This window comes from Zeus faber (genome assembly GCF_960531495.2).
Source record: "Zeus faber genome assembly, chromosome: 7".
In the NCBI taxonomy this organism is placed as follows: Eukaryota; Metazoa; Chordata; class Actinopteri; order Zeiformes; family Zeidae; genus Zeus; species Zeus faber.
This window is the reverse complement of record NC_137203.1, coordinates 21,788,425-21,803,822: the sequence shown is the minus strand read 5'-3', so window position 1 is coordinate 21,803,822 and position 15,398 is coordinate 21,788,425. Positions and strand designations below refer to the sequence as shown.

The 15,398-nt window shown below is 43.1% G+C and overlaps 1 protein-coding gene across 1 annotated transcript in view; it reads left to right on the top strand.

Annotated features, from left to right (window-relative positions):
* The window catches only part of LOC307232583 (rapamycin-insensitive companion of mTOR-like), a 30,474-nt gene that overhangs the window by 13,308 nt on the left and 1,768 nt on the right, over positions 1 to 15,398 (top strand). The window contains exons 24-33 of the mRNA XM_080003669.1: positions 251 to 327; positions 438 to 516; positions 629 to 738; positions 1,191 to 1,278; positions 1,422 to 1,514; positions 1,599 to 1,705; positions 4,218 to 4,447; positions 4,587 to 5,694; positions 8,364 to 8,444; positions 14,070 to 14,377. Of these exons, the coding sequence (XP_079859795.1) occupies positions 251 to 327; positions 438 to 516; positions 629 to 738; positions 1,191 to 1,278; positions 1,422 to 1,514; positions 1,599 to 1,705; positions 4,218 to 4,447; positions 4,587 to 5,694; positions 8,364 to 8,444; positions 14,070 to 14,377 (2,281 nt within the window). The remainder of the gene's footprint in view (positions 1 to 250; positions 328 to 437; positions 517 to 628; positions 739 to 1,190; positions 1,279 to 1,421; positions 1,515 to 1,598; positions 1,706 to 4,217; positions 4,448 to 4,586; positions 5,695 to 8,363; positions 8,445 to 14,069; positions 14,378 to 15,398) is intronic.

Here is a 15,398-nt window from a genome sequence, read left to right as displayed (position 1 = left end):
TATGCTAAAATTTTTAATTACCTACCTAATAGGAACATTTAAAAGCCGATATTGTGTAAAATATTTTTTGGCACGCTCACAAATTCTTTCATAAGACCCAGATTTATGTTTATCAATTCATCAATCATTGGCTTGACACTAAATGCTTCACGTCAGCCGGTAAATGGAGCGTGGTTCCTCTTCTGTTGATGGTGGTGTTGCGTGTCTCCTCTTCCGCTCGTCTGACCCTGCTTGTTGTGCCAATCCACAGGCCAACCTCCATGCCCTGATCCAGCTCAAACCAGCTCTGTCCCACTTGGGCGACAAGGGCCTGCTGCTACTCCTCAGGTTGGTCCAGGGCGCCATCGCAACCTTGAGAATGTACCTCGCCAAGCCTGTCTGCTAATGTTTACATGCCGTCTCTAATTACCCACGATGTGATGGTTCCTCCCGTTCAGGTTCCTGTCCATTCCTAAGGGTTTTTCCTACCTCAACGAGAGGGGTTATGTCAGCAAACAGCTCGACAAATGGCAGAAGGTACAAGCACAAAGATTTTCTCCAATTTATTTGTTCACATAAAGGAGCACAACACAAGCATCCAAGACGCTCACCTGTTGCACACTGTTAACGAATATCTTTTGCATCGCAGGAATACAACCTGAAGTACGTAGACTTGATAGAAGAGCAGCTCAACGAAGCACTAACAACTTACCGCAAACCTGTCGACGGAGACAACTATGTCCGACGCAGCAACCAAAGGTTAGAGCAAAGGGATTTATGGCAAAGCCCCCTTGGAAGAGCTCCGTCTGAGGACCCTCTCCCTAAAAATAAGTTGTATATACTTTATCTCATAAACTGCCATGTGGTTTAACATTTAACCTAAACAGCCAAAAATATAAAACAGTATTTTTTTATTTCATTGTTTTACATATATATATTTAAAATAATTTATTTTGATGTAATTTCATTTTATTTCAATAATATTTGTGTATATATTGTTTTAATATTAAAACAAACCAACAGCAACAAAAATATAAACATGTAAAACAAATGAACTAAAATGATTTTGCTGCGGACCCCCCACAATTCTAGATGTGTCTTTATTGTGGTGGCGTCTAAATGATTGGTGATGAACTGGACAGATGCAGGACATGCGGTGGCAGAATCTGTTTATATTTTCCTGACTTCTCCTCCGCACATTGTGGTTGCAGGTTACAAAGACCAAATGTCTATCTCCCTGTGCACTTGTACGGTCAACTGGTCCATGACAAGACCGGCTGCCACCTACTGGAGGCTCAGGTAGGCTCTCACACTCAAGTAAGTCCCGGTCTTTCTACAGTTGGATGTTGTCTTTTGTTGTATTTCATTGTTAAGAGAAGGACAGAGCTGAACTGACTTCCTGATTTGCTACCTAAATGTTCTTGCCCTTTCTCGGTTCACAGAGTGTGGTTCCTGACCTCAGTTACACTGTTCGCTCCCCGATGCTGGACACCTGGGAGGGCATCAAACAGCTGAAGGCTGCACTCTGGGCTCTGGTTGGTAACGGTTACTTTGACTCAAAATATTTAAAACTGGTAATTTGGCTCGCAATCTAACGGAACCTCCTTTTGTCCATGCAGGCTAACATCGGCTCCTCAAACTGGGGCCTGAACCTCCTGCAAGAAGAGAACGTTATTCCAGACATCTTGGCAATGGCTCAGCACTGTGAGGTGCTATCTGTACGAGGGTAAGAGCACAATGAGCCATGTTTTTCCCCCTCTCATCACTTAAAGAGGACCTATTATGCGTAAATCCGGTTAATATAGGTCTCTGAGGTCCCCAAAACAAGTTTTTTGCTGGAAATAACACTCACAGATTATGTGCTTCACTTCTGGGTCTGTTGTTTACTCCGCAAACTTTCACTGATTTCATCTTGTCAGTCCACCAAAATCTGTTTCTGAACAAATTTGAGGTGAGAAATAAGCAATCCAGCTGCTGAATCTTCACTCATATTAAATCTACAAGGCCTAATTTAAAAGTTTGCTCTGACTTTCGTTGCCATTCCGCATACTTGTGGGGGACACGACATCAGGACACGGCAGGGTTTTTTTGTTTCATGTAAACGTCGGAAAATAAAATAAATACATCTCCAATTAAAACTAATTTCATTGGTTTTGTTTGGAGAAGTGATCGTGGATCGCGCGCCGCAGCCTGCAGTCCATCTACTGCATACTTTTCAGAATTATTTTTTGAAATACCTATATTTCCATCGCCTGCATTTTCTTTACGGACGGTAGGTATTCATTTCTCTTTCTTTAAAAAGATTTATGCTGGTCTTCCTAGCGGCGCTTGTTATTATCTGTGTTATTTCTCCACCTGTGGGTGGAGTTTAACTGCTTTCACACATGCACTGTTTCCCTGAAATTATCCGGAGGAACTTTATGTGTGAACGCAAATGTCTGCATCATTTGGACCGGACATTACCCAGACTTTACCCAGCCAGCACCCTCGTACAAAGTCTGTGTAATATCCGATTGAGGGTTATGTGTGAACAGAGCAGGTAATTGTCCGGAGCATTCACAGCGAGCGAGTGGCCATGTCGCGTGTTGATGACATCTCTATAATGCGCCAGTTATTAACCTTCATGGGGATACCTTCATGCACGGAGCATAGCTGCTTCGTACTTCTTTCTCCTTTCCTTTATATTTCTTTCCACATTTCGTTTCATTACATCCAAATACATACTGTAGAGCAGGGGTCGGGAACATATGGCTCGCAAGCCAATTATGGCTCTTTCGATGACGGTATATGGCTAGCAGACAATTTTGTCTGCCCGTCACATACCACACAATGCAGCGTGTGAGTATTGCCGTATTGACCATGTTTGGCTCTACATACACATGTGAGCCATCTTTATCGCATCTGAGAAACATTAAGAGCAACCTACGCTCACGTTTAACTGTTGGAAGCCTCAACGCCTGCATGAAGCTTAACCTCACTACGTATGAACCAGAACACAAGGACACCAGCAAAACCATGCAGCACCAGAAGTTGCATTAATGGTAAAAAGTATTTAATTTATTATTGATTGGCTACAGTATAAAAACAATATTATTAGGAAGAATAAAGAGAAATTTATTATATATAGCGCTTTTTTAAGTACTTAGAGATGTTATACGTTAAAAATGTATGCCTTACTTAAAAAATGTACGCATTAAGTTGCATTCAATTTTATGAAATATTATGTCTCACAAGGAAATTCATTTAGAAATATTTGGCTTTTATGGCTCTCCCAGACAAAAAGGTTCACAACCCCTGCTGTAGAGTATCAACAGCAAAAAAGATATGTTGTAGCCTCGCTCGCCATCTTGGGCATGCTTAAACTCCGCAGCGTCATTGCGTCACATCCTACACACTCTACACGGTACTCTTATTTGTTCTTTTTCCTCTTTTTCTTTTTTAAGAAATATACTACAACAAATGAATAATAGAATTAACACTGCTTTATTTTCTGCACATTAAGCATGGAGAGGGGTGACCGGGGCTCAATCTGTGCTCGCCGTGCCATTGTCACTCAGAGCAGGGCCTATTCGTGCACGTGTGAGAGCCGACCCGCATCCCATCACACATATCTCCGGCGATGGGGAGGGGGGAGAGGGAGAGAGAGAGAGAGAGACACGTGCTTCTTAGACGATTATCTTAAACTTAGGTAATCGCAAGTTAGAAACAGGTTATGACGGCATTGAACAGCCGACTCCGATTCAATGGACAAAATTCTGAGTCGGCTGCAGCCCTAGTTTGCAGTTAAATCAACATTTTCAATAAACACTCACTGTGCCAGCCCAGCGAGAAGTTTTGAGGAAATGGATGTAAATCCTGTCAATCTATGTTCTTCTCTGCAGCGTGTAATTTCATGTTGCAGAGTATGTTTTAATGTTCTCTTTTCGTCAGTGTCCCCAAGATGTTGGTAAACCTGGAAATTCTTAAATTTCAGTTTTTATTTTTATTTGATTTTGCAGGGAGTTTACAGAAATTGGTTTTAAGCTCATGATCATTGACAATGATCATATTCATGTTCATTGTCAATGCATGGTGGATGAGCAAATTTGGCTGTAATTGACCAAATAAAATTATATATTGCTTTATTTTTCTTCCAATCTTTAATCAGCTATTCCAGAATCAATCGAATCAATCGATCACAGAGCATTCATTGCTTATTATTTAACCTACGGCTTACCTTACTCCCCCCATCCATCCAGGACCTGTGTGTACGTGTTGGGCGTGATCACCAAGACCAGGCAGGGCTGTGAGGTGCTGAAGCAGTACGGCTGGGACGCGGTCAGACACAGTCGCAGGACGCAGTGGCCCGTCACCCCCGAGGAGGTCGACGCGCAGCTGACCTCCGAGCTGTCGTCAGTGCCAAGCACGCTTAGTCTTAACTCCGAGTCCACCAGCTCCCGACACAACAGTGAGAGTGAGTCCCAGCCAAGTGAGTAGGACGGAGGTAGACACCTCGATAGTGACGGCGGGGGTTGGTTTAAACAATTACAACAAATTAAACAAATTTTGAATTTACTTGTCATCAAAAACAATTGCACATTTTATGACAGAGTGCGTTGTGTTTTAAGGCATGTACATCATGGACGACGACAAGTGTGAGCTTTCGGACCACCTGGACGAGCCCTCCTACCTGCGCTCCAAACCGGTCAAGGAGCGAAGCCCCTTCACCATCTTGGCCTCCACGCGCTTTGTGCGCAACCGCCTCATCAACTCGCTTTCCCTCCCCAGCAAGAAGCTGCGCTCCACCAGCGACCCCAAGATGCCATCAGGCTCACGCACCCCGACGGAGCTCAAGATGGGCATGAGGCGTAACAGGACGGTGACGGAGCCCTCCGTTTTCTGCACGAGCCAGGTGGACGTCTTCACCCCCATGTTCAACGGCCGGGGCCTGCCCAAGAGCCCCACAGTCAGCCTAGAGACCTCCTTCGTGGGAACACGGGGGGGCTCAGAGGAGCAGCTGGTAGAGGGAAGGCTGCTCCGTAGCGGAGGCTCCGGGGGTCTGGGACTTGGTGGTCTCGGGGGGCATGTGGCTGCGGAGCCCCCCAGCCGGGAGAGGGAGCAGAGCAGCCGGGAACGCCTGGCAGGAGGGGATGGTGGCTCCTCCTCAGGCGGAGGCGGGGTTGTGGTGGGCGGGAGTGGAGGGACCCAGTTCAAGAGCCGCAGCCAGAGCTTTAATACGGACACTACGACCAGCGGAATCAGCTCCATGAGCTCCAGCCCCTCGCGGGAGACTGTGGGGAACCCCGAACACCCCGACCCTGAGCCGGATTCCTCCGACTGTGTGAGCCTCAACACTGTGGTGTCGGCTAAGACGGACAAAACGCTCGCCTCCCCGTCCCTCCCCCTGGCTCAGGCCAACCACACGCCCACCTCTGCCTCCAAGGCCAACGCCATCTCCCTGGTGCCGCCAGGCTCCTCGCACACGCTGCCCCGCCGGGCGCAGTCCCTCAAGTCGCCCTCGGTGACCACCATCAAGAGCCTGGCCGACTGCAGCTTCATGTACACCAGCCCGCGGGACGCGCTGGGCTATGCCACACTCAAGAGGCTGCAGCAGCAGAGGATACACCCATCGCTGTCGCACAGCGAAGCGCTGGCTTCGCCAGCCAAAGACGTACTCTTCACGGACACCATCACCATGAAGACTGGGAGCCTGGACTCCAGGCTCACGCCTCGCAGGTCAGTGGGAGAAGAGCACATCTGAGTCTAACAGACAGGAACAATGTGTTGTCTCATGTAGGGCTTGGTGATGTAACAATGATATATTGATATTGTGACTTGATAATAGATATTGTCTGGGATTTTGCTTGCCGTAATATCGCAATATAGTCAATGCATTTTCCTGTCCTATATCAGTAGATGTAAATATATATATATAAGGGATGTCAAGATTCCGATTTGAAATTGAAAATCGTTTGAAATGAGTGTTCGATTTAGAACTTCTAAATCACAATCAGGTTCGCGATTCTCCACCTGTTTTTGTGGGTAATATTGTTTGACATGGATCTTGACCACCCATATTCGGGGGGGCTTGTGCGTTCTAATAATCGCGGCTTGTGCTTTCTAATAATTATAGAAAAATTGTGACATAAATTAGATTCGGTAAAATATGATATATGTCCACTTGAGAGGGCAGAACGGAGTACCTGCACCTTCTGACAATTGCTGGTACACGCTCCATAAAGTAGGTAACGTTATGGATATGAATTGTGTTTTGATATCAAAGATAAGATAATAATGTTAAATGGAACATGATGCTGTGATATGTTCAGTAGAATGAAGAAAAGAGTCAGATTAAAGAAGAGCGTTCAGAGCGGATGCGACACACTTGAAGATCCAGCCCCATTACAACTTCCAAGCAATTTATTTTATCTATGAAATTGTATGAAATATTTTGTTCATATTTATTCCAGTACAAGAAAATAACATTATTTATAATGATTTACTGTGACTGGACTTATAGTTACTTAAGCCCCTTTCCCACTTAATTCTACTGGCAATGTTCCGTATTGTTTTTGGCAAGAAAAAAAAGACGTTGGGAAAAATGGCGAGTCCAAACCGTGGAGCTCAGCTGCAAAGACAAGAAACTTAAATATGTCGTGTCTCTTTGGAGACAGGTCTTTATACTCTTAAATTTTATTCCCTTCTTAAAAATGCCTTTCAGACCATAGACGTGTCTTTTACAGTTAGGGGTGACATGGGGCACAATCGCTCCACTTGCCCTCTGGCTGCACCGTAATGCGGAGCCAGAGGAAGGGAGTGGACAGGGAGAGGTCAGAGATCACACCGATTTAATCACTTTGGGTCAGGGTTATTGTGTCCAGGACGGCTCTGTCAGCCTAGGGAACCGAAACCGTCCGGGAGGGGCAGAGAGACCGGGAGCGAAGAGCTGGTCTAAAAACAAAACTGATTCTGTTGCGTGATATTAGACACATCTCGCACGAGCATTATGCAATGTATCTGGAACAGTCACCAATGTGGGAACAGACAGAACTTTTCCATAAAGGAGGACAATGTGAGAATGACTACCTACTGCCTTTTCCAGATATTTTTTTTATCCAGCAATGTTACAGATTCCATGTGGGAAAGGGGCTTTATTAAGGAACAGGTGTTTTTCTATACAAATCAAGACTTGATAGTCTAACAATGTGAAAAGCAATACAGTTTTAAATCGAAAATCGAATTGTGAACTTAAAATCGAATCATGGATTTGGAGGATCATGACACCCTAATATATACTTTATATATAGATACAGATCGTTAAATCATCTTTAAGACTGCATTACAGTAAAGTAATGCAATTTTCTGAACTTCGTAGACTGTCTTAGCTGTTATAATCAATTCCTCTACGTGTTTAGTCATAATATCCACATTACTTTCCTCTATTACTTTACAGTTCTTCAAATCTTATGGAAGCACCCATATTCATCGCCAAAAATTGCCAAATTATCAATATTAAGGTATATTTGATTTTGTCAATATCGCCCAGTCCTTGTCTGATTCCTCACTTGTGTGGTTTATGGATGTTTTTCTTTCATACAACTGTTGCTTCATACAGCACTGCTGCAGAGATGTTGAGAGAAACAGTAGAGAGTCAAAACGTTATTGAGGCCACTGTCGCTACAGGTGGAAAGCTGTTTCTTGAGCTGGGCGATATGAACCAAAAACCATATCTCTGTATTTTTAGGCTGAATGGCGATACACGACATATATCTCGATATTGCTACAAAGTGGGGTAAATGTTCAGTTGTAAATGAAATGCAAAGACAGGGTTTCCTTCCCTGTTTGAAAATATACACAATTGCATTTTTCAAAATGAAAATATCTCTTTATTACTTATGTCTCTTCATTCTCATAATAGCAGAATGGGCCTATACCAAAACATACTTAGTCCGTTCTAGGGCCGGGCAAAATTGCAGAAAGTCTATTATCATAAAAAAAAATTCCAATACCTTAATAACAATAATTTAACAATATCTCATATGACTATTGGTGCTTTTTTAAGATATTCACGCACAATAAATACTTGACAAACAATGATTAGTAATGTGGATATTCTAGCCAAGCAGACAAAGGCATTGATTAAAACAACTGGAAAATGTCAATACTTTACTCTAATGCAGCCTTAAAAACAACATTTAACTACATCTCGATATTCTGGTAAACAAAAATCCCAGACGATATCTCGTCTCATATCGCAATAACAATATAATATTGATATATCGCCCTGTCCTAGCTGTTTGAATTGTGTCTTTTCCATGATATCTGCCAGGTTAGGAAGGCTTTTTGGGTCTTCCTCGGCAGTGACAGGTGTGCCTGTGTGTTTGTGTTGCACTGCGTCCCATCAGGTTATCTAATAGGAGTGTCACCTGTCCAGATCCCAGCACCATAAGTCCGTACCGCAGGCTGTCCAGGACACTTGTCCCGCGGTGGGTTGAGCCGCCCAGTCTCCCGTAGCTCAGTAGAGATGCTAATGCTAGCGTGTCTCCCATCTCTTTAGCAGCAACCACCCGTCGTACGTGTGTGTTGTGTTGGCTGTGTGGTCGCTTTGCCTCTTGTAGTTGCTATTAGTTGACTCATTGTCCAGTAGAGCAAAAGTTCTTGCTCAAGTTGATCCTTCTGATGCCGCTGACTCCTCCCACTTCCACAGAGACTCATTTTCTCCTGGATCCTTTACAGTGTTCCCCCTGTTACTGTACAGGTCACAAGACCAATGGGAGCTCCCGTCAGGCCAAGCTAAATATTTACCAAAAGTAACACTACAACTACAACTATTTATTAGGCTCCACGCGTGGGGTCTTTTGGTGCCTGGCTGGATAATAAATCCAAAGGGAGAAGCTGACTTAATATGCATTTTTCATAAGGGTGTACAATATACAGCGGGGGCAATAAGTATTGAACATGTCAACATTTCTCTCAGTAAAGATATTTCTGATGGGGCTATTGACATTACATTTTCACCAGATGTCGGTATCAACCCAAGTAATCCACACATACAAAGAAATCAAAACTTATATGTCCATAAATTACGTTATGTGTAACAAAGTGGAATGAAACAGGGAATAAATATTGATCCCATGAAGAATAGGAGGTGCAAAAAGGCATGGGAAGCCAAGAAACCAGTATTTAGGTAGCAATCCTGCCCCCCCTTAATATCAGCTGGTTTAGTCCTAATTGATGGCCTATGAAAAGGTTTCTCTTTACCATAGTGTCACACAAGAAGCATCTCATGATGGGGAAAACCAAAGAGCTCTCTCAAGACCGTCGCAACCTTATTGTTGCAAAACATACAGATGGCATTGGTTACAGACGTATTTCTAAACTTCTGAATGTTCCAGTGAGCACCATTGGGGCCATTATCCGAAAGTAGAAAGAACATAATTTCACCATCAACCGGCCACGACCAGGTGCTCCTCACAAGATTTCTAACAGAGGAGTCAAAAGAATAATTCAAAGTGTTGTCCAAGAACCAAGGAGCACTCACAAAGCGCTTCAGAAAGACCTGGAATTAGCAGGTTCAGTTGTGTCAAAGAAAACAATAAGTAATGCACTCAACCGCCATGGCCTCTATGCACGCTCACCGCGCAAGACACCATTGCTGAAGAAAAAGTAAAAGTTAAAGTTTGCTGCACAACATTTGGACAAGCCAGTGAAATACTGGGATAAAATAGTCTGGTCAGATGAGACCAAAATTGAACTCTTTGGATATCAAAGCGCACACCATGTTTGGAGGAGAAATGACACTGCACATCACCCTAAAAACGCCATACCAACAGTGACGTTTGGAAGTGGAAACATCATGGTGTGGGGCTGTTTTTCAGCATATGGTACTGGCAGACTTCACATAATTGAAGGAAGGATGAATGGAGAAATGTACCAAAACATTCATGATAAGAATCTGCTGCCATCTACCAGGATGCCGAAGATGAAACGAGGGTGGACATTTCAGCAAGACAATGATCCCAAACACACGGCCAAGGAAACTCTCCATCGGTTTCAGAGAAAGAAAATAAAGCTTCTAGAATGGCCCACTCAATCACCTGACTTGAATCCAATTGAAATTCTATGGAACGAACTGAAGATCAAGAGTTCAGAGAAGAGGCCCCCGGAACCTTCAAGATTTGAAGACAGTTTGTGTGGAAGAATGGGCAAAAATCACACCTGAGCAATGCATGCGACTGGTTTCTTTATACAGGAGGTGTCTTGAAGCTGTCATTACCAACAAAGGCTTTTCTACTAAATATTAAAGAAATTTCAGCAAGCGTGTTCAATACTTTTTCCCTGTTTCATTCCACTTTATTACACACAACGTGATTTATGGACATATATTTTTTGATTTCTTGGTATGTGTGAATTACTTGGGTTGTTACCGACATCTGGTCAACATTTAATGTCAATAGCCCCATCAGAAATATATTTACTGAGAAAAATGTTGACGTGTTAATTACATATTACCCCCACTGTATATATCGTGGCGATGAATTATCGGCCGATAATGGGAAATATATATTATGAGATATTATTATGATAATCAAATTATAGCCCATAAATAGAGCCAAAATATGAAGCCAATATTGCTTTCATCATGATGACTTGCTGCTGCACCTCGGTAGAGTCACGCAGTGTAGACTAGCAAGCCAAACATGTAATCGCCGGTGTGGATGTTTTTCCAGTTTCAGGGCAAGACGAACACAGTTCGTGCAATACATGATCCGCGAGGTTTCCGAAAAGAGGGAAAAGGTCTACGTGTTTTAACGCAACAAATCTTATAAGTCATCTGAAAAGTCGTCATCACAACGAAGATGTATTGAAGGAATACGAAGCAGCCAGCGCACACGAAAAAAAGCGAGTGCTGTAATCCCCGTCATCTCAACAGGCATTTGGAAACTGCAGGAAGTTTACTGGAGACAGCTGAGTCGTAAAGGAATTAATGACAAAATCACAGAATTGATGGCACTCGAAGACCAGCCTTTTTTTCCGTCATAGAAGACCAAGGATTTCGCCAGCTACTGGTGCATTTGGAACCCCGGTATACTCTCCCAAGCAGCCGCTACTTTGCAGAGGTATCCCTACCTTCCCTGTATGATGTGCCACACACATTCCTAGTCTGATCAGTACCAACGTAAGCGACATAAGTTTTACCACGGACATATGAGCATTTGACGTGAGTCCCAGTGAGTATGCTTAGTTTGACAACTCAGTTGCTGGACGAAGATTTCAACATGAAAAGGACAGTATCGCATGCACAGGAGTGCTCCCTTTCGCATATAGCAACAACAATCTGCCAAGTTTTCGAAACCCTGTTTGGGCATTGGAAAATAACAAAGGAGAGGGTGCACGTTGTGCTGAGGGGACAATGCATGCAATATGGCCGACGCTATGGAGGAATGTGGGGTTGCACGCTTGGGCTGTATGGCACACACTTTACAGCACGCCATAAACGAGGCTCTACTGAGCCAAAGAAGTATTCGGCCATGTTAAGAACTCCCAACTTGCCGCCTCCCGTCTGAAAGATTTACAGACTCAACTGGGCATGAAAACCACACGGCTCCAACAAGACGTGGCCACGTGATGGAACAGCGCGATTTATATGCCGAGCGGTTTGTTGGAGCAGAAGCGAGCGCTCGCATCATACGGAGTGGATTGTGAATTACCTGCATCTCTAAGCGTATACCGAAGGCCGCTAATTGCCAACATGTTCGACATTCTCGATCCGTGTGAACAGCTGACTAGAGATATTAGCTCAGCTCGATCCCCTCCATCGGAGCCTTAAAACGTCTGTTAAACAAGGCCGTCGCAACGGAGCAGGGAGTGAAAACCCCCGAGAGCACCCCGTTACAAGCGGTGGACCAGCAGGTCGCTCACATCCATGCAGAGCAACTTTATCATCTCGCAACACTCTTGCATCCTAGATATAAGGACCGCTATTTTAACCTTGGAAGAAAACGGCAGGCAACAGAAATGTTGCGGGGGGAAGATGGACAACAGCAAGGATTATGCAACAGCTGAAAAGCCAGACGGGCCGCTGGAAATGTACGATGAAATCCCCGAAGAATACACTGATTTCACAGAAGAGCGGCCAAACGGAAGTGCAGGTATTTCATTAAATGTAATGTTTGGATAAACAAAGCTTTCATCTTGTGTTAAGAAATACACCAGAACATGATAATATTCAGATTTTGTTCTACTTTGAGATGCTAGGATATCGCCGATTCCCAGGACCGAGAACCCAGTGGAATGCTGGGGAAGCAACAAATCCTGTTACCCGACCCTGGCCAAACTTGAACAGAAAAACCTGTCAGCCCCTTTGCACGAGCGTCGACAGCGAGCGTTTTTGTTTTCTCCTGCTGCTCATGCGGTCGATGGGAAAACAAACAGAATCTGATGTGAGAAAGCAGAGATGCTTCTTTTAATCAAGAAAAAAAATCTCCCCCTCATACCATCAAAGTAGCGTTGCTTGCTCCTAACCCCTGGAAAGGACCTAATGTAGAAATCGGGTGTAAACAATGCAAGAGCAAAAATAAATAAATTGGACAAAAAAAAAAAAGTTGTTTACAAGGAAAACTCCTTTGGATACCTTGAAGCCTAAAATGACAGAGGCCAGTCTACTAGATGCCTTTTGTCATTGTGTTGTAGCCACAGACTAAGTAACCATAGCATTTCTATGGGGTTCGATAAAAAACCTTTGTTTTTGTATTGAGGGGTGCACTTTACTTTTTGTTTCAGTTATTTGTGTTTAAAACATTGACATGTTTGATCTGACAGATTGTTACTGCATTTCATTTATTTTGGATTCTTATGCCAAACGTTTGATAGGCTATTGGCTCTATGACAGCCAAAGTGCAGAAAAATCCTACCTCACCCTCATGCACTGAAAGTAGCATAATCTACTATATGCCCTTTGCCATTGTGTTTTATCTGCAGACTAAGCAGCCATAGGCTTTATAAGCTTTATTTTTGTATTTTGTATTTGAGTGATGCACTTTACTACTAACAACCTGTATTTAATACATTTACATGATTTGACAGACATGTCAATGTCAAAGCATTTCATTTGAAGTCTGAGGCAAAATGCTCTATTAAAGCCAAAGTATGTTTGTGAAGTTTTTTTGATGCGCTTTAGAAAAATAAACACTTGAAGAGTCAGTGCTGTTCTTTTTTTTTTTGTTGTTGTTGTTGTGTTAACAGGAGTGATGTCAGTTAGATTTGGTTAGGACAGAGCTGGAATGGACCTAACCTGGATGAAATATTAAACCATCCGTCTTTGCTCACATCTTAGCCTTTCTTACCCTCAGGTGTACATAAACTACAGGTTATGAACTTCTTCTTCAAATACAAAAATGTGAAATGATTGGTTAACTTATTCGTAATCAGCCGCTAGAAGCAGGTTATTATTTAAAAAAAAAAGAATCTGTGTCATGCACGTGCAATTTTTCATGGCACTCTTTGAACTGCACACACAGTATTCACTCGTCGTCAATTGTTTTGCATTGTAATTTACCACAATGCGAGAAAGTGTTCCGTTGGTGTCTCGGATTGGAGGCAGGGGTCTCAAACTCAAATGACCCAGGGGTCACTGGCCAGGCTGTCTTCTCCTGGGGGGACCGCGTTGAACATCGAGGGGAAACTAACTGTCCTGCGTTTTTGTTTTTCTTTTACACTTCATTGGGGAATTGCTGAATATGTTAAAACAAACACATAACACAGAGACAAATTGTTGTTTCATTATATATCATTGTGTTTTCTATCTTTTTTCTGTTTTATAACTCTACATTATAAACATGTAGCGGGCTGTTTTAGATTGTCTGGGCCTGTGGTTTGAGACCCCTGCTTTAAGTAGTAGTTAGATAGAGACCTGCAGTGGGCACCATAAAAGCTGTGTTCGGTTTTGGCCCTGGGACTTAAGAGCACCTTCACCAATGTTTTTGTTTAATTTCCTGTTTCGGAGATGAAACTGACGCTCTTCTCTCAACTCCCTGTCTGTTCTTTTTCCGACCGCCACTCCTCGTCTCCCCTCGCTCCCCCCTCCCTCCCTCCTCCTCCTCCTCCTCCAGCCTCTCCCCCCGGCTCCTCTCACGCACCTCTCCTCTCTCCCTCCCCAGGTTCCTCAAGGCCCTGAGCTTTGCCTCCCTGGACAAGGAGGAGCTGCTCAGTCCCATCAACCAGAGCACGCTTCAGCGCTGCTCCTCCGTGCGCTCCATGGTCTCCAGCGCCACCTATGGCTGCAACGACGACTACATCGGCCTGGCGCTGCCCATGGACATGAACGAGATGTTCCAGATCCGTGACATGCCCTACTTCCAGCAGAGGATCAGCCCGCCGTCGGACGAGAGGAAGTGCTTCCTCTTTGGCGATGGAGACGGTAAAGGCTGCTGGGAGACATCAACTAAACTGCAGTCGATACTAATTGCACACATATAGATGATAGCTGAATGTGAATATTCTCATGAAAACATGTATTTTCTTTCTTTTGATTCAATGTTTTTTGTTTTTTTTTGTATATATACTTTTTTATTTTATATATATATTTTTATTTAATTTTTAATATATTTATATGTATATTATTTATGGAATATTTTTTTATTTCCATATTTTTGACACCCCCTTCTAAGAGTTACCCATTCTAAACATTTTAAAATAATATGTACCCCCCCCCCAGTCATTCTGCAATAATAAATTAATGTGAATATTGTAATTAGCTTTTTAAATGTTTTTTTATTTTTTTATATATATATATATATATATATATATATATATGTGTGTGTGTGTGTGTGTGTGTGTGTGTGTGTGTGTGTGTGTGCGTGTGCGTGCGTGCGTGTCCTACCTGCTTACCGTTGATCGTTCTGATATGCGACCAGCTGTCCGACCAGTCTGTATTGTACGCTGTGTACAATACGGCGGCGTCTCAGCGTCAAGCATCTCATCGCGCATCACCCTATATACACTACGCTTATTGTTATTGACCAATTCACTTAACAACCTGGTCCAAGGAACGGAACTCGGCCGTTAAGTGAGAAGTGAGGTGTGTGTATGTATGTATGTGTATATATGATTGTATATATATGTATATGTAATTGCTATTTGTGCTGATTTCTGCCGTAAAAGTTTTTATTTGTGCTGCTATTTTTTTTTTTTTATATATTGAACATTATATTTCATGGGCTGTTATGTAACTTTCCACCTCATCATCGTCTAAAACGCTCTACTGCATCGACTGATTAATTTAACTGAAGGAATTATCTCTGAAAATTATTATAATTTTTTTAACTTTGAAAAATGATTACACAATTATTTACCTTTTTTTTTTGTGCATGCTCAGCAAATCATCTAGCAACCCCCAGAAAGCCCCTCCCGGGACCCATAGTTTGGAAGCCCCTGCTATA